At 40.8% G+C, this 19,727-nt stretch overlaps 2 protein-coding genes across 3 annotated transcripts; one reads left to right on the plus strand and one right to left on the minus strand.

Annotated features, from left to right (window-relative positions):
* Positions 1 to 2,813: 2,813 nt before the first annotated feature.
* LOC115673568 (SUPPRESSOR OF GAMMA RESPONSE 1) lies at positions 2,814 to 7,861 on the minus strand. The gene is made up of 6 exons (XM_030596123.2): positions 7,839 to 7,861; positions 6,040 to 6,181; positions 4,686 to 4,872; positions 4,113 to 4,612; positions 3,180 to 3,584; positions 2,814 to 3,093 (listed from the first exon to the last, which is right to left on the minus strand). The coding sequence occupies exons 1-6, from the start codon at positions 7,844 to 7,846 to the stop codon at positions 3,037 to 3,039; spliced, it is 1,299 nt and encodes a 432-aa protein (XP_030451983.1). The 5' UTR covers positions 7,847 to 7,861; the 3' UTR covers positions 2,814 to 3,036.
* A 4,155-nt stretch (positions 7,862 to 12,016) lies between these two features.
* LOC115672140 (transcriptional repressor ILP1) lies at positions 12,017 to 19,717 on the plus strand. Of its 2 annotated transcripts, none has more exons than XM_030595027.2 (8): positions 12,017 to 12,159; positions 12,329 to 12,429; positions 13,024 to 14,367; positions 16,167 to 16,334; positions 16,866 to 17,545; positions 17,713 to 17,995; positions 18,089 to 18,378; positions 19,335 to 19,717. In XM_030595027.2, exons 3-8 carry the CDS (start codon positions 13,108 to 13,110, stop codon positions 19,525 to 19,527), a joined length of 2,874 nt encoding a protein of 957 aa, XP_030450887.1. In that variant the 5' UTR covers positions 12,017 to 12,159; positions 12,329 to 12,429; positions 13,024 to 13,107; the 3' UTR covers positions 19,528 to 19,717. The 2 variants fall into 2 exon arrangements, with proteins under 2 accessions (XP_030450887.1, XP_030450120.1); XM_030594260.2 differs by having other exon boundaries at positions 12,329 to 12,419.
* The last annotated feature ends 10 nt before the right edge of the window (positions 19,718 to 19,727 follow it).

Below are 19,727 nucleotides of genomic sequence, written 5' to 3' on the forward strand. Positions count from 1 at the left end.
ACTGTTATTTCCAAGTTATACCTACCTCGGCTGGCCTTCTGTGGGCAGTTGTCATCTGAAATGGATTTTTGTCATTCCTACTACATCTCAGCATAAAAAGGGCATAATATAATCCCTGTAATCTGTAAATCTTGATAGTGTTGTCCTCTACCAAACGACATTTAAAGACATACTGCATCCAGAATCCTATGCCTAATTAGTTTTTCCTTCAGCCAATCATGGGATTTCTTTTCTTATGATCAGTCAATAACAACCGGAGGTTAGTGGGTTGATCAAACTTTAGACGTTTGTGATAATGATAGTTATTTTTCCTCAGTGCTTATGCCACGCGTATGGTCGTAGTTATCCATCCAGTAGCAGGCAATAGCGTCCAAATTTGTTTGTTCCCACGGACTCGCACGAGCGAGCAAAAAGGAAGTGCACTGGCCAAAGGCAAAATAAAGCACGAATAAAGTCGTTTTTTTCTTATCTGTCCCTTTTTGTCATCCTTATATTTGAGGAAGATATGTAAGCAAAATCTCTGACCAACAACCCTACATCGATATTAATCAAGATTTTCTATTACATGCTCTTCACGGTCTTACTTTGATTCGGGATATTTGGAGTAAAATTACCCGTGAATATGTTTCTTGAAAAAAAAAAAAGTCCAAGAGTTCAAGTTTTCCTTTCGCTGGCAACTCGTAAGTCAAAAGTATTGATGTTTACTCAAAACTCTCAAAAGTTGATTGCATAAAGACTAATATGATTCTTTTCCTTTTGGCAATGCAAATATATAGTGTTCGTCCTATGTTCTGGATACTGAGAGAGAGAGAGAGAACAGTTGGGTATCTCAACTGTGGGTCAGAGAGAGAGAGTGGTGAAGAGAGGTCAACAGAAACAGAAGCTGAAGCTGAATGGGGCTCTCATCTCATCTAATATTCTCCTGTCGGCAACACCAGAGAGAGAGAGAGAGAGAGAGAACAAGGACAAAGATGAACGTGATTGGTCAAAGCTTTGACAGGCCTTTATCAAGCCCACGTGTGCTCTCTCTCCCCACCATGTGACTGGTTTCTTTTCGTTTGGCACTTTTCCTCCTCCTCCTCCTCCTTTCATCCTCGTCATCATCACCACACCTCCCCCGATAATGTCTGTCACGCACGAGTATTCACAGAGCTCGTGCAAGCTCTTCATGTTTTTTTTACATCAATAACATCACGGGTTAATGTTTAGCACGTGAAACAGTTTGATCCAAGACTAACATTAAAGGGTCGTGAAGTAATCTTAGGAATTTAGTGCGTCGTGTCTTTATCATGTTAGGATTCATTGTGCATATTTCGTAATGATGTTTCAACGGATGGCGATGGATAGTCATTGTCGGCGCTCCGATCACGATGCCTGCTCTTGTGTCGACATCAACCCCCGTGCATTACATATCTATTTGCCAAGAGAACTCCTCCGCATTGGTCTGCAAGCAATTATTCTCTCCACTGAGAAGTATCATCCTAGTTTATCTTGTTGTCCAGCAGAAGTAGATGAACCATATCACCTTTCCTTCTTTAACCCTTTTCATGCGTAGTGACGGCAAAGGAAAAAGAATATTGGGTGAAACTTAGGATCAGCTCAAACCAGAGGATAGTTAAGTGCAATCCAACAAATTTTTTTTTTATGAAAATATGGCAGCAATGTGCAATTAAAGTTCTTTCTTTTTTCCCTTGTGGCCAGAGTGCAATTGAAGTTCAGTTTCAGTCCTTTGCCACAACTTTCCCCAGCACTTGAGTACATTGTATGGACAGCTATTTTCAATCATGTCAATGTGATTTCGCAGCGGCTTTCGTCGAGGTTGAGCTTGACTGAAAAATCAGGCTACAAACGCTTTACCTATACGCGACATAACATTCGACAGCTCAACCATTGATTGTCCCAATTTTGTCTGTTTTCAACAGCTATGGCATAAAGAGAGAGAGGCTCGTCAGATTCATCGGTAACTCAGAACCATGGCCTCTTTAACAACACAGCATGTCCCAACATTGTTCATGTCTTTGCCAAGAAAACACTGAACCCAAACAAACCAACAAGTCCAGCTTAGGCACTTCCCTACAATCACGCATAGCCATCTAGCTTGTGTCTGTGGGTTATTTTAAGGGAGCTTCCCATAAGCATCCTGGCCCTCCAGAAAAGGTGGGGCAATTCATTAGAGGTTCTTCTCAAGCAATTTCTTGCTGAATGTCATAATCTGTAAGCCAGATAACTAAACGCATAACTCTCATTGGCGCAACTCTATCCGTGAAGATTTTATAGTTGCATTCAGCATCGACAGACGCCGACAACCACGAGGAGTTAGGTAATTTGGATGCACGTAACTATACGAGATATTCATCAACCGTCTCTCAACAAATAGCCATTTTCGGGAATCGGACATCGGAATACAGATGTGCGTAGATATTAACAAGTTCAAAAGAAGAAAGTGGACAGAGTACCGAATGTCCCAAAGGTATTGTAGGACAGGAGAAGATTCGATCGGTCTACATCCTCTAAGAATCAAACTCATTTTGCAAAAATTCGATTCAAATCTCTCATGATCACCTTCTACAGTAGGGAAGAGGAGGCACAAAGAGGTTGCCCTGCCATGCCCACGGATTTAGACAACAAACACAACCCAATTATGACCCCAATCCTACCTAGAGGCTAGAATGAGAATTTCCATTCAGACATTCCAAGTTGTGAAAGGTAAAATCGAAGCACATATTTCTACACAATTTATTTGAGATCAAACAAGAAATTGAAGAAACAAGGAACCACCCAGAAATAAATCTGTTGTTAGTTTCTGGCAACAGTTAGGAAATAAGCTTCATATACTTTTATCAAACATGTCTTACAACATTTGCATGTTCACCAATGTCAGAAGAGTTTTAGTTCAGAGGACATAGAAACAAAAACTGCGTCGCCATTACTTACAACTCAAGTTTCTAATAAATGCACAGTTACAAAGTACGAATTAGGAGGTGATGGGGGCCAATTTTACATGAACCTGACATCAAAAAACTGCCTCAATCCGATCTAGTCAACCACCTTGCTCCCGCCCCAAGCAACAAAGCTATCCTGTGATCCAAATTCCTAAAAAGAACATGGAGAGCAAGCAAATTGAAAATTGTACATTACTTGAGGAAATAAAGAGGCAGCAATAGAAAAAGGGTTTGTACCAGCTGGCTCAATCGAAAATCAGGAGGGGTATCAAGCTCAATATTTGCTGGATCAATTGCCAGATTGTGGCACTCCTCCAGATCCTTCTTCAAGTCATCAGGTCCTAATTTAGCATAATCAGAAAGAAGGGGTTTTTTTTTCGACTCCACATGGTGGTTCATGTCTCCATCTCTATTAGGAGATTGAGATTGAAGAAACTCGTCACATAAGGACATTCCCTCCACAAGCTGTTGCGAATCCAGTAGATTCTGTGACTCACTATCCCACCATTTTCCGTCTTCCTCAGGCTGGTGGTCATTCTCTACTGTCATTTGCGGAGCAGAATTTTGTAAGGTTTGCTCATGATGCTGGGGATTTTCTATTTCCAGTTGACCATCAGGATCCGCACACTGCATCTCAACGTGCTTTCATTGCAAGCAGCAAAGGCAGAAAAGAATGAATAATCCAAATTTTAATTCAAACATGTATGTCAGCAAAAGGGGAATAAAAACTCTACTGATAAGTGATAACCCCTTAATCATGATGAAATTGCACGAACATGACGTCATTTTCGCATTAATCAACCGTTTTAGCACTATCTTACTAGATTATGCACTTTTTGATATTATCCAAATTAAGTATTAAAGAAAAGGAGGCCACAAGTGTTGAAATATATCTATAGATAATAGTCAATTGTGGTCATAAATAAACAAATTACGATTTTTTCAGTATCTCTCATGCTCTATAAATAGAGCCATCTATGTACTCTTTCGTTAAGTTAATGAGTAAAGATGTAGCCTTTGAGAATGTTCTCAAATATCCTAAAATAATTACAACAGGAAAATATGGATCAGTAAAATAGCAAGCTGGGAATGTGTATGTTCAATTTCTATAGATACATAGAAAGACGATAGTTGATGCAGCTTGCAACAGCAGAGAAATAGTAGTTTTACCTGAGCAAGGGGGCCTCCACAAGCAGAATCCTGAACCTGATCAGAATCACAAGATCGCCTCTCCGTATGAGGTGGGTCAGGGGTCACAGACTTTGGAGTGACTGGATCTACTTTTACTGTTGTAGCATCAACTCTTTCCCGATTATTTTGTTCATTATTTTCACCTTGTTCGAGCTGTTGCGGCTGATGATTATAGAAAATTTTAGATATTACAAACTCCCCATCCTTCTCATCCTCTTCAGTTCCTAGGTGATACTGGTGCATCTTCCAATTAGCCTTTTCAGATTTTCCTCCCCTGACCAGATTCGTGTACAAAACCATAATCTTTTTCCACCCCTTTTGAACGCCATCAACCATCACTGGTTTAGTATTGCCCGTCTTATGCCAACGAACATCACCAAAATCATCACCAAGAATCTTTCGACGCTTTCTAGTCCCAGTATTGTAAGCCTTAATGGCCCGGTGGAAAAAGTGAGCTACACTTCCATCTTGTTTAACACCTGTGGGATGCACTTAAGCTCAGATCAAGTACAAGAACTATCCCCACAACAAGTAGTAGAATATTTTGCTCACCTGGTAAATTCTGAGGATGCGTATAACAGATCCCATCATCTTCATCAACGGTAGGTATAAACTCATTGATAAAAGAATGGGATCTCAAACCTTCTAACCCAGCCTTTGCAAGCAAATGATACATAATTTCTGAGTCAGATGGATCAAACTTCACACCCCTGGGTAATCCTGGCCACTCCTGTGCAACCTGGAGAAGGAGAGATTGCAAAAGCCCAGATGAGTTCGCATATAGAAGTTTCACTTTAATAAAGAACATAGGATAACACTTTTGCTGACAATAGCTTTAAAGATTTAAAAAAAAAAAACTTTAGAAATCATGAGAAAAACAATATCACTTCAAGTAGGCAAGCAAAAGATATAAATAGATGTCAGAAGTCGAGGCTACCAAATATAAAAGGTTTTTGTCATATTTAACTTACTTCAAGACGCTATCAGCTAAAGGGAAGTGAATGCGACCTTATAAACCCAAAGCAAAACAATTGAAACAAGTCCATGTTTACATCTTTCAAGTGTGTCTAATGTCAAGAGAAAAATTTTAGGGCATATCACACCCTAAGTCATGCATTGATGAGTCTTCGAGCAAAAGAAATTTGTCAAACTCTGAAGTCAGGCATGGTCCCTATATATAGTACCCACCACCATGGCAAATTAACTCAAATGAGATCATAAGTGCATGTGATTCAAAAAACTCAATAAGAGATGCATTCGACAGGGCAGATGTCCTGCACTCACATAAACATGGAGATACCATATACTCAATTATGAAAAGGAAAACCTCCCAAATGCAATAGAAAGATAAGCCACAGCTAATTTAATTGGTATATGGACACCAAACAACTTAGCAAACCATAAAAGAGTAGAAGAAGCAAATGACAAATTCGATGGACCCAGAAAAAAATCCTAAGAGTGGAGAAAAGAAAGCTAGCTAAGAGCTACAAAATAACAAACTTATTGATGAGTGCAGGACATTATTTATATTGTATCAATCTAACAGAGAACCTATAATCTAAAGAATGACTTGCATAAAAAGGCGAGCTTCTAAGATATTTAAAAGGTGTGATAAAGAGTTCAGAGATCAAGTACAAATAAAAAGAAGCCTACTGGAGATATGCAAAGAGAGGATTCAAAGAGAAGGGGATGAACAAAGGGGAGGAAGAAAAAGATCTCAAGCTCTTAAAACATCATCTGCTCACTTATTTAGCCAAATTCTGCAAAATCAGTTTACTGGCCTATCTGAACTGATTGCTGACTATCGAAACAGATATTGACAGAAAACTGTCCACCACTTCATACATTTGCTAGCTTAAAAGCAGAACTTAAGGAGACAGTAATGAGCAAGACGGGAGCAACATACATCACTGTTATCAATGATATGTTGGCATTTTGGACAGGCTCTGGTTGGATTGCTTTTCCATTTTACTTTCTCAGGATCAGAAGCACCAGAAGCGCTCCTGATTTTTGTTGCAATTCTATGACTGTCCACCAGCCAGGATGGTCTGCACATGTTACGACAAGAAGTACGGTCAATCTTCTGAGCACACCGCACTAGAGGTTAGCTAGAGTTAGCCCCAAATAAAATGAATGAACATCACCATATGATCTTATACAAGGAAATCTTGAGAACCAAACAATGAAAAAGATGCTTGAAAGAAACTGCTAAAAAGGAAAGATAGACATGGAATGACAAGGATGTGATATAATATTCCTCAAGCAAGACGTAATTCGATTCAAAGCTGTAGGACCAACAAAATCTATGCCCTGTCTCCCTAAAATCAATATATATGCTAGCTTATTCAAAATCACAACTCAAGCAACTGATGGCATCAGGTTTGCTAAGACAATTGTTCTCTTTAAAGGTATGGCTACAAGCCTACAATTGCTATGAACCCACTGTCCATTTATGAGTTGTGACATTCTTTCTTAAAAGCTTATGGAAAGTTTGACAGGATAAGATAATATCAATATGCCAAAAGTTTGTAAAGTAGCGACAGGTAATTTTTTATATAGATATCAATCTTCTAGCTAGTGTTAAAAGCATAAATTTTGTTTTTCATGGGAACAAACACTTTCAGAAATAGTTCGTACTATTTCGCAAATGACTATTATTCAGATATCTCTTGCAATCTGCAAACTATGTCTTCGGTTGGTCGTATTAAAAATCAGGATTTAAATGGAAAAAAGTGCATCATATGGGAACCAACGAACAAAATAATCTTATGGGAAATGTCAAACAAAAGGCAACCATCCATATACAAATGCCTCGACTGTTTCTATCGGACAGAGCCAAGGTAATACATAAGGAATGCAATGCAAAGCATTATTGAACACACAGACAAGAATGTTAAGGTCAGACCCAGAGTCCTTCCAAAGGCACATCACTTTGCCGGAGCAGCCATTTCCCTAATAAGGCACCTTCTCATCAAGAGACGTGCCCAATTAATCATGAAAAAAATGGACTGCAACGAATGCGTAACTAAAGGAGTAAATACCACATGGGTGATCCGAATACAGAAGACACAAACAAGTCCAAACGATGTCGTTAGAGAGAAAAGAACCAGTACATGGATCGCACAACTCATCCATTCATCAACTGAGCCTAAGGCTAGGTCATCGGACCAAACTTATCTGAATGATCAGGCATCTGGATTGCATTTCACGCTGAGCATAATAACCGCATTTAAAATCAAACATGGTGCAGGCTCTAGACTAAAAACCTAGCTGATCTATCTGAGGCAAAAAACACTACTTTAAACCCATGACCACAGAGTCACAAGCGACACTCCGTATGCACCGTATAATCAAGTTCCATTTCCCCCATATTCCAAGTAACACGGAGCTCAAACCGTGAGAACTGCGCATCAAGCAACTTTTTTTTCCCGTTCTTTTTGGCCAGGAAAACAAGAAAAAGGGGGTCGCTCGAGCGCAGGGAATTCATCATCCCTCGGCAAATAAATCGATACCCATCAGTTCCCTCGTCTTCCAAATCGCAGAAAGGAGGCCAATCTTTCAAAAAGGTCGAAACTTTCGCACAAAACGCACCCAAAAAAACAGTTTTTTTTTTTTCCTCGATCGCACGTAAAGCACGGTCTTTTGCAGAGTCAACGCTCATCAGCCAGGGAACCTCATCGGCGAACGAAGCCCAAGTTCGCTTACCCAGCCATTGCGATTCCGAGCGAAGACGGCGGCGGCGGCGGCGATCAAAAGGGAGGGACGCTCCTCTTCGCTCCCTCTTCCGAGTTTGAATCCTCCCTGTGATGCAAGCAAAGCACATATAAAAAAAACAAGAGGGGAAAATGAAACTCCCCCTGTTGCAGTGGACTGGAGTGTTCAACTACTGTCTTTTTCATTCTCTTTTTCTACTTTAATCTTGTGGGTCGACCTTTTTTGTTTAGCATTTCAAGCCATTAATCGAACTTTAATCAAATCGATTAATTGAAAAATATTGAGTAGGCCAGGCACTCCACGTGGACGAACGAGCGCTCCAATCATTGGACGTCACGTGTCCGACAGGCTACAACGAGCGCTCCAATCATTGGACGTCACGTGTCCGATAGAATACAGGAGATTTCAAGGTCCCCTCCATTACCGGTCCCCGTTACGCTCTGTCGCTTCCTCCCCTCTCCCTTTACATATTTTGATCTTCTATCTCGTTAGCAATCCTGCCTTTTTTCTTTATTTCATCATTGCAAAGCAACTCTCTCTCTGACTTCGTGAAAAGCAGAGTTAAGATTGTCTTCACAAAATAGAGAATGCATGACCAAAATTTTCAGACCTGGTGTTTGAATCGACATCTTAACCCGATTTTGCATCTCCATTTCACTAATGTATCGGCTGTATTTATCTTCCTTGATTTCTTTGCCTGCTTTTCCTTTGTATGATAGCATCAGCAGCTTCTTCTTCTTCTTCTTCTTCGCTCTTCACTTCTCATTTCTCAAAACCCTAGTGACAGAGAGGAGACCAAATGAGGTAATGGGAGAAGGAAGGGAGGGAGAAGGAAGGGAGGGAGAGAGAGCAGGAGACTTAAACGGAGGGGGAGAGAGAAAATGATGGGACTTTAAAATCTCCCCGAACAAGTGGGCCTTGTTGGACATGTGGCGTCCAAAGAGTGGAGCAAGCGTCGTTGATATGAAATAATCAGTCATTCAATAAATCGTCATTTACAAATAAAAAATAAATCATCATTTTATCAACAACAAAAAAAAGTAAAGGCATAACAAGTTTGATGAGCAGTGGCAAAACAAGTAATTCTCTATCACGCGGATGTACTATAAGCTCAAGTAGAGTTAAGATCGTCTTCACAAAATATAGAACCAAAATTTTCATATCTCGCATTCGAATTGATATCTTAATCCGATTTTGCATCCCCATTTCGCTGATTTATTGGTTGTGTTTATCTTCTTCTTCTTCTTCTTCGCTCTTCACTTCTCATTTCTCAAAAACCGTAGTGATAAAATGCAGACCAAATGAGGTAATGGGAGAAGGGAGGGAGAGAGAAAGAGTAACGGAGACTTAAACGGAGGAGAGAGAGAGGGAAAATGGGACGACTTTAGAATCTCTCCAGATAAGGCTTGTCGGACACGTGGCGTCCAAAGAGTGGAGTAGCTGTCACTAATTTGGAGTTAATCAGCCATTCAATAAATTGTCATTTACAAATAAAAGATAAATCGCCTTTTTAATAGCAAAAAAAATAAAATAATGTCAAGACAAGTTTCGCGAGCGGTAGCAAAACAAGTGATTCTCTCTATGGCGCGGTCGCGTAGTAAGCTTGTGCGTTTTGCTTCGAACTGGTCAAAGTCAACCGCAGTCAACGGGTCCCACCTGAAATATTTTTCCATCGGTTGTTCCCCTTAAAGAGGAATCTCGCCTTTCCACGTCCAAAAATCGCCCTTTAGCTCTCCTTGTTCCGTTAAAACTAATGAAGACTGTTTTGAAGAAATTATTTTTCCGATCGTCTAGCACGTGAACGGCAAAAAATTAATCGATTAACAGAAAATATATTTTATGAACTGAAAATAAACATTGATCTAAAAATAATTATCTGTATCATTTAAATAATTAGTCAATAAAAAATATTTTTATTACCGACAAGAATTTATTGGAAAAGGTGGAAAGAACCATAGGTCCATATGGAGTTATCTTTACAAATTTTGATGCAAAGTTTTTTTTTGGGGGGGGGGGGGTTTGTATATAATGCGAAATACTCGAAATTTTTTGTAACGTGCAAATGTTGATATGTATATGTAAATTTTTAAAATTTGCAAATTCTCACATTTTTTTTTATAGAGTATTGTGGGGAAAAGTGTAACAAATGTCTTACACAAAATTGTATTTGTGCCAATATAGTTCTAAACCTTTTTTTTCGGTGCCAATTTAGTTTCCATGTATTGTGAGTAGAAGTTGGAAACCGGAAATAGGTTTTGCCCGAGGTAGAAATTAGAGTGGTTTTATCATTTATCTCCCGGTTAGATTAGATCGGATGGTTTGCCCAAGTGACCTTGTGTTAGGGGAGAAATTTACTTTGATGCCTTGTCTACGTGACAAGAATTTCAGTTGGCCCTAATCATGGTTTGAGCGGCGAAGTGGCCAACTTAGGCTAATTGGGTCCAAAGACTAACTGGTGTGGGCCTCGACAAGGATGGATAATTTCGAGGCACGGTTCGGCCTAATTGGACTCAAGCGAAACCCACCCAACTTAGAAAGCGTGAATAAGCCTAAACAATGGGTTAGGTCTTATCAATTTTTGCATTTGAGTTTTGAAATTTTCACTTCTTCTAAGTGCCATGTGAGGTGTGATGTGATGATTATTACATAAAGATAAATCAAGGGTATAATATCCCGACAAATCAATTCCAATTGGAGAGCAAATTTGATGAGAAGATTACAATTTGCCCTCTAAGTTTTTGAAGTTTTTAGATTTCATGCTCTGATATTTTACGAATCTTGCAATGTCCTGCCAAATGTCTAGAATTGCATTGCCATCGACTGTTTCTCGACATGAACAGTAAACAGAGAACTAAACAAACTAGGTTTAGAAAGAGAAGGGGATGGGGCAGGGGCTTGAGGAGCAGGGTGGCGACGGTGATGGCGGTTGTTACCACGGCGAGGGGGGGAAGGGCATTGTGGTCGCCCCCGACGGCGACCATCTCGATTTCAATCTTTTTTTGCATATCCGAGTCGATCTTGGCATACAATTCACTTAAGCATTTCAACTTCGATCGAATTCACGCCACCCCAACAAAAGCCAATCTTCTCCTGCTCATAGCAAACCTCTCTCTCACTCGCACCAATTTGCCGACTATAGCAGCCATCGACCTTGGCCACAAGCGGTGGTGGTAGGAGTGGCCACAGTCACCAACACCACCCTCCCCTTCTCTCTCTCTCTCACTCCCATAATTTGTTTCCTTTTTCATTCTCCTTAATTTTCATCAATTTATTTTGATATAACTAATGCAGAAACTCGGGAATCATTACAAAGAATGTCAAAAGATCAGGGTGTACATTGCATAAAAAATCGGAAAAGCAAAGGGACCAAATCACAAATTTCGAAAGTCCAAGGCAAAATGCAATTTCCTTAAATTCACAAGACGCATTCTCCCACGAGCACTTAAACCGAACTTTCTGAGGACAACTTAATTAATTCAATATCGAGAATTTCGAAGGGAAAATGACACAAACAGTCCCTGAACTTTGACCCAATGTGCAATTTGGTCCCTGAACTTTTAATTTATTCAATGTAGTCCCTGAACTTTAGCCTGATATTCAATTTGGTCCCTGAACTTTTAATTTGTTCAACGTGGTCCCTGAACTTTTAGTATGTGTTCAATTTAGTCCCTGAACTATTTGAAAATGTTCAATGTAGTCCTTCTATTAATTCAAGTGCAAGGACTACATTGAACATTTTCATATAGTTCAGGGACTAAATTGAACATGTGCTAAAAGTTCAGGGACCACATTGAACAAATTAAAAGTTCAAGGACCAAATTGAACATTAAGCTAAAGTTCAGGGACTACATTAAACAAATTAAAAGTTCAGGGACCAAATTGTATATTGGGTCAAAGTTCAGGGACTGTTTGTGTCGTTATCCCAATTTCGAAAGATCGAGAACTCCGCAAAGAATTGAAACAACCAGAATGAATGTGGCGGTTAGGGCTGCGCATACCGTTTCCGGTTCTTACCCGAGAACCGGACCGAACCGGCCCTGGAATCCGGTCCGGTTACCGGTTCTAAATCATCGAAACCGGACTTGCTAGGCCGGTTCCAACGCGGAACCGGGCCGAACCGGAACCGGTCCGATAAAACCCTACTCCTTCGTTTTGATATTGCCGCCCCTGTTGAGTTCCTTCGTCCTCCTCCTCGATTTTGCTCTGTTCTTCTCCAGTCCACTCGCTCGCTCGCTCCGGCCTCGCGATCGTGGCCCTCGCCTCGCCTCCTCTCCTCTCGCCCCTTCGCTCGCGACAGGCCCTTCTGGTGCGGGTAAGGTTTCTCTGTTCCGTGTTCAATTTGTGATTCCAACCGGTCGTTCCGGGTGAAAAGAAATCCCCCCTCCCTCCTCCGACGATGTTGATTCCTCTCTTCATGTCGGTCGCGATTCTGGGTTGGTCGGCGATCCTCTTACTTTTCCCTCTGTTCCGTGTTGGGTTAGGCTTCGAATTCGATCGATTCTTTGGCGGCGGGCTGTGTTGAGGAGGCACTGGGGAGCGAGCAGTTTCGGGAACGGCTACTTGTTTGAGAAGGTTGGCATTCGTAAGAAATCCTGTTTATTACGTATCTGGTGTCTCGTTTGGTGATTATCTGCTGGTCAATTTGCTTGTTACGTTTGCTGATCTGAATTTGGAGTCCTGACTTTGATTAGCGTGGCTTGGGGGTGTCCGGGACTTGTTGTTTTGATGATTGAATCGAGTCGAGTCATTCGTTCGTTGGTTTTGCTGCAGTTGGCTTCCGGCGAAATGTTGATAATTGCTTGTTTAGCGTAGAAATACGTTGAATTACCTTAAAGAGACGATTTTAGAAGGGTGGAAGCTGAATCGTGTTGCCAATTGCCATGTCTCATGAATTTTTTTGTTAAGCTCGTTGAAACGATGATTATATGTCCTTTGATCGCTTTGTGTTTTGAGATTTTGCGCATTAGGATTTGGAAAATAGATGATCAGTGTTCCAATTATATTGCTTTTAAGTGAAATGCTTTGAGTATTAAGACCATTGTGCACTGTGAAAATACTGCAAGAAGGAAGCCTTTTTATTAAATCAAGAATTTATATAATTCTCTTTCTTTTGTAGGTCAGAATTTGGTTAATGCATCAACCTTACCTTTCTTCAATCTGTGATGGTTCTTTGTAGGTGGATATCAGAGGACTGATTTGATTGGACAAAATCTTGATTCTGTGGCTCTTCTATCTGAATATTAAGTTGTTTCTAGAAGCCATGAGCTCCTCCCGAGCCAAAAACTTCCGCCGCCGTGCTGGCGACGATGAAGATGATGACAATGAACCCAACGGAGCCGCTGTCACCGCCACGAAGATCCCATTAAAATCCACTGCCACTGCCACCAAAGCTCCTCCTAAACCTAAGAAACCCCAAGCCCCGAAGCTTCTCAGCTTCGCCGACGACGACGGCGATGACGAAACCCAACCTCGCTCTCGCTCCAGACCCTCTTCTCGCCCCAGCAAACCCTTGTCCTCCTCCTCTTCTTCTCACAAAATATCTTCCCTCAAGGATCGCCAATCGCCCGCCACTCCTTTGCCTTCGAATGTCCTTCCTCAAGCTGGCACTTACACCAAAGAAGCCCTGCGCGAGCTCCAAAAAAACACGAGGACCCTCGCTTCATCAAGCAGCTCTCGCTATGCTACTGCATCGGAATCCAAGCCCGGCCCTAAACCCGAACCTGTCATTGTTTTGAAGGGTCTCGTGAAACCCAAGGCCATGGTCGATCAAACATTGAAGCAAGTGGATGAATTGAGCTCTGATGAGGAAGAGGGTGAAAAGGGAAAGGTTTTGGAGGAGAAAAGGGAAGGTTTGTATAGAGATGATGCAGAGAGACGGTTGGCTGCGATTGGAATCGCAAAGGGGCAGGATTCGTCCGGGTCGTCGTTTCCTGATCAGGCGATGATAAATGCGATAAGGGCAAAGAGAGAACGGCTGAGGCAATCACGGGCAGCTGCGCCAGACTATATTTCGCTGGATGGAGGGAGTAATCATGGCGCGGCTGAGGGGCTGAGCGATGAGGAGCCGGAGTTTCAGGGGCGGATCGCCATGTTCGGAGAGAAGATTGAGGGTGGAAAGAAGGGTGTTTTTGAGAGTTTCGATGATAGGGCGGTGGATGCGCCATTGAGAAAAGAGACTGAGCTTGAGGATGATGAGGACGAGGAGGAAAAGATATGGGAAGAGGAGCAGTTTAGGAAGGGATTAGGGAAGAGAATGGATGATGGAACTACCAGGGGAGTAACTAGTAATAGTAACATTAGTACTGTTCCTGTGGTGCATAATGTGCAGCAGCCACAGAAGTATGCATATTCAGTTCCTGCAGCGGGTTATGGTCCTGCACCAAGCATTGGGGAAGCTGCCCCTCCTCCTCCAAGCATAGGAGGGGCAATGGTTTCGGGGCAGGGGTTGGATGTTATGTCGATTCCGCAGCAGGCTGAGCTTGCTATGAAGGCTTTGTGCGATAGTGCGAGGAGGTTGGAGGTAATCTGTTTGTATTTTCTTTTTTTGTTTCCAGCGCTGTGATTTTACTACTTACTTATGTGAATAGTTATTGTTCTCTTTGCCTAATTGCATTGTAGGATGAAATGGAAAATGAATTTTAGTACAGAGTGGGGTCTTAGTGAGTTCTGTCTATTGATTGTTTATCTTGACCTGGGGCCTTGTAGAAAGATATAAAGGTACTTTGAGCGTAGTGACTTAAGGATTCTGAAGGTTAATTGAATAGATGTCATTTTTTAAGATTTAGTCTGTTGGAAAGTTTGGAATCAGGTTATTAGATAGAATCAGTGTTAGCGTTGGCCCACAGCGGTGAGCTTAAGTTTGAGGATACGACTCTTGTGTGAATTTTTTGTTATGTGATATACCAAAAAGGGTATCTTTTAACTGCATCTCATGAGGGCTGGGCTGATATAGCTTCTTGGGTTGGCAAATCAAAATAATGTTGTGATAGCCACTACTCCTTGATGTCCATACTGATAATTACTGTTTTGAATGGAGCTTGGGCACATCACGCGATTGTTTTTTTTATCCTCTAAGAACCCACATTGATCAGTTCGTATTCTCTTAATACTCATGTGAGAGATGGCAGACTTCGCGTGGTACTTTATCTGGGAGAATTCCAGACTCTGGTGGTTCTGGATCATTCTATACAAATGAAGAGTTAGCCCTAACTGACTACTTTCATCACATGCTAATGCTGAAAATGGTCAGTTGACAGGGTATTGGTACCGTAAGCATGTAAGCATATAGGTAGTTGCTATATTTCCTAGGTTTGTTTTACTCCATGTCCCTGGACATTTTCTTCCTTTGAAGGTTGATTGTTGGACCTAACTTACATGCCTCCTTGTTTTTATCACTTCGTCTTTTTCGTTGGAATCGAAAGCAACCATTTTTCTGCAGATCATACCTTCAAAGCCGGGTTTTCTACCTTTTGTAAATCCCATTTGAACCCTAAATTCATATCTTTTCCTTTTCCTTTTCAGAGTATTCTTCTTCGATTATCAGGCATAGAGAAAGACCAAATTGAGATAAATTCTTTGGGCAAAACAAACGATTTAGGTCTAAGCAATTTTTTTTCCAAATCTATATGTGGTTTTTTATATGTTAGAAAAAGTTATTGCGACATGTCAGGCCAGAAGCAAGAGGTGAATCATTTCACTTTTTAAGTCTAGTTAACATGTAATCAACCAATCAAGCAGTTGAAGCATTCATCTGATTATGCCATAAGATGGTGTTTGATCTTTCTTAGGATTGAACATATTGATATGAATACTGTATGGCATTGGGTCTTGCATTTGGTAAGGAGTAAAAATGGATCTTTTATGTTGTGTTCGAGCATATGTAAAGTCGGCCCAATTTCCAGAATTCTCATTCAATTTGCTATTACTTTGATTTTTCTTTTCCTGATATCTCACTCTTCAATGTCATTCGCCTCATTGTATAGTCTCCTACTGTTGGGTTTATAGATGAACTACCTTTTCTTTGAATAGCATGGATCAAAATCTTTTGCTTGCTAAGAGAGAGAATGAGTTCTTATGCCCTTGCAGATATTGTTTCTATGTTTTGCTTGCTAAATGGGTTTGCAAGTGTTTGGATTCTCTGTCTTTTCAAGATTCGTGAGTATGAAGGTTCCCTTTTCTTCCAATAATGTTAAACCAGGCTACTAGTCCCTTCTTCTCAGTAGAGGCAATCTGTTATTTGGCTTGATGTATATAGAAAACACTTTTCTTCTTGAAGTTGGAGGACCTAAATATGTATATGATTTTTTTGCTTTCTGTCAGGAATCACATGGCAAAACCATGTCATCTTTGGCAAAGACTGATGAGAATTTGTCTTCCTCATTGTTGAATATCACTACACTTGAGAAGTCTCTATCTGCAGCTGGTGAGAAGTACATCTTTATGCAAAAGCTTCGTGACTATATTTCTGTTTTATGTAAGTTCCTCCAGGTATGGCTTTATTTTGTTTTTCTTTTACGCATATACTTTTACCATCTTTGTTAATTTCATTTGCTCCGTGGGAAAGGTTTCTTTCTTGTATGTTTAGTTATACACTCAGCACGGTACCTAACCCAACGCATCTCTCTCTCTCTCTCTGCTCCACCCCAAAAAAGACAAAAAGCACACCCGCATGCACACACGTTGCACCAGTATTCATAGGTATGTTGACATGGATAAAGGTTAGTAGGGATGGCATCTTTTACAACTTTATTTGAGAAGTTAGGAAAAAGGACAATTTGCTTAGGAATTCTTTTGGAGGATGGGAAAGTGATGGATTGTGCCTGCAAACTAGTTTGGATTTGATTACATCTATTATACTGTAATGAAGTACATGGGCACAATAGTATGACTATTTTGCCTTTTCTTCTTATGAAACGAGTCCTCTTGCTTGCAACAATGCATTTCTTCATGAATTTATAGTTCTAATGTGTTGCTCCAATTGGTTACTGATCGAGAGCATATATCATTTCACTCTTCTAGGATAAAGCTCCATATATTGAGGAACTCGAGGAACAGATGCAGAAATTAAATGAAGAACGTGCTACAACTGTATTGGAAAGAAGATTGGCTGATAATGATGATGAGATGGTGGAGATGGATGTAGCTGTTAATGCTGCATTGCAGGTATTCAGAAACGGTGATAGCAGTGCTGCAACAATAGCTGCCGCGACGAGTGCAGGCCAGGCTGCAGTTGCTGCAATGAGAGAACAAAAGAATGTGCCAGTAAAGTTGGATGAGTTTGGTAGAGATATGAACTTGCAGAAACGAATGGATGTGACACGGAGGGCTGACGCCCGACAACGGAGGAAAACTCTATTTGATTCCAAGAGATCATCATCGATGGAGTTGGACAGTCCTCATCAGAAAATAGAGGGAGAATCTAGCACTGATGAGAGTGATAGTGAGAGTAGAGCATACGAGTCAAACAGAGATTTATTGCTTCAGACTGCTGATCAAATATTTGATGACACCGCTGAGGAATATGCCCAGCTCTCAGAGGTTAAACAGCGGTTTGAGAAATGGAAAAGAGACTATTCTTCGAGCTACCGCGATGCCTACATGTCACTTAGTGTTCCCAATATCTTCTCTCCATATGTTCGGTTGGAACTTTTAAAGTGGGACCCATTACATGAGGACTCTGATTTCTTTGAGATGAAATGGTAACGTATTAGCTTGCCTCTTGCTAATATTTGTAGTCATGTGGAAGTGAGATATCTCTGAATTGCTTGGATGATTTATCGTCTTGAATTTTCTATGGAACTCGCACTTAATTATGTATTGACACTTTGTCACAAACTCTGGCTGAAGCTTATTTTCACCTTTTCAGGCATTCATTGCTGTTTGATTATGGTCTGCCACAAGATGGAAGCGATTTTGCCCCTGATGATGCTGATTCTAATCTTGTTCCGGGATTGGTAGAGAAGGTTGCACTTCCCATTTTGCATCATGAAATAGCCCATTCCTGGGACATGCTTAGTACAAGAGAGACCAAGTATGCTGTTGCTGCCACAACTTTGGTCACAAATTATGTTCCAGCTTCCAGTGACGCTCTGGCTGAATTGTTAGTTGCAGTCCGTACTCGCTTGGCAGATGCTGTTGCAAAACTTATCGTATGTGTTATTGAATGCTTTATTTTGATATACTCGCATACAACTCCGCATTGCAGGTTTTTTAATATGAATTCTTTGATGTACTATCCACAGGTGCCAACTTGGAGCCCTCTAGTAATGAAGGCTGTGCCAGGTGCTGCACGGTTGGCAGCATACCGCTTTGGCATGTCTGTCCGTCTGTTAAGAAACATATGTTTGTGGAGAGACATCCTGGCATTACCAGTTCTGGAGAAGCTTGCTTTTGATGAGCTTTTAAGTGGGAAAATCTTGCCTCATGTTTGGAGCATCGGATCAGATATTCATGACGCAGTGACAAGAACCGAAAGGATCATTGCATCTTTATCTGGTGTTTGGGCCGGCTCAAATGTGTCCGGTCATCGCAGGTAATGAATGACTTATTTGTAGGAGATTTATGACTAACCTTAATCCGAGTTACCAATTTCGCATTTTCCAGTGTTGCATAATATTTTTAATAAAGCATTAAGTGATTCTTGTTAAGTTTATGTTTACTATTTGTTTTGTGGGTGACTGTGGTTGTACAAGTCGATTAATTTCATTGCTGAAGACTTTATTCATTTGCTCAAAGGGTTATTTATTTGGCAAATACTTTGATCTTGACTCTGTTCTAGTTCTCGTCTCTTGTCGCTCGTAAGTGCCCAAGGTTTCGTTTGCATTATGTGCTTAAAGGTGCATTGGAGTGTCAGATTTCTAGATGATCAGGGCAATTGAGTAATTTGATCTTTGACTGACCATAAGAATAATTATAAAAAAAATTTATCAACTTCGTGTTGGTTTCTTATTATCTTTTTAATAACTAACTTCTTCATGGATTCGTTTTGTATGCATCTTTTCTTTATTTGGCTTTGATCTTTAGTTGTCCCCTGCTAGCTATGCTTTTGTAGGCTTTGCGGTGATGTTGAACGGCGAACACTTATTAATTTCAGAATTGTGTGTCCTCTACTCTTTAATTATTGAGTCATATTGGTGCCTCCTCGTACGTTGGTGTTACGGAGAGAGTAGAGTGATAATACAAGAGTAATCTCAATTTATTTGAGGAGAGAAATGATTGGCCAGTGTAAGTGTCTCCGGTAATTAGTCAGTTGCCTGTTGATATTGCAGTCCTTTCCTTTTTAGTAGTTTTGGGCCTACGTAATCAGAATCTGAATCAGATTGGATTACATGCTGATTTTCAACTAGATTGTAATGTTTATATATCAAGGTAGAAAGGATTAGCGAGATTTATGGTTATGTTTGCATGATTGGTGAAGCAGGATATTCAAGTTCTATTGGTCCTTTCATTTTTTATGTATCAAATGCATAATATGAGTACATTATGCAGTCACAAGCTCCAGCCGCTGGTTGATTATGTGCTTTCACTGGGAAAGAATCTGCACAAAAAGCACATGTTTGGTGTGACCGAGGGGGAGACCAGTGGGCTTGCCCGAAGGATAAAGAAGATGCTGGTTGAGCTGAACGAGTACGACAATGCTCGGGAAATAGTCAGAACCTTCCATCTCAAGGAGGCATTGTGAGACACCGGCTTATGCAGCTAATTCTGAGCGGTGTGACACCTGGTTGAGAAACATGATGACAAAGCACAACCAACAGGGTAATATGCCACCAATGGACAAATAATTGTGCCATCTGAGAATGAGATAATATAAGCATGTGTCTGGACGAAAAAGTCCTGTGATCTTGCTACGAAAGTGGCACGTTATGACTTCTGGGGGAC

This window comes from Syzygium oleosum, unplaced genomic scaffold (assembly GCF_021117445.2).
Source record: "Syzygium oleosum isolate NSW1041296 unplaced genomic scaffold, Sole_v2.1 Sole_v2.02, whole genome shotgun sequence".
In the NCBI taxonomy this organism is placed as follows: domain Eukaryota; kingdom Viridiplantae; phylum Streptophyta; class Magnoliopsida; order Myrtales; family Myrtaceae; genus Syzygium; species Syzygium oleosum.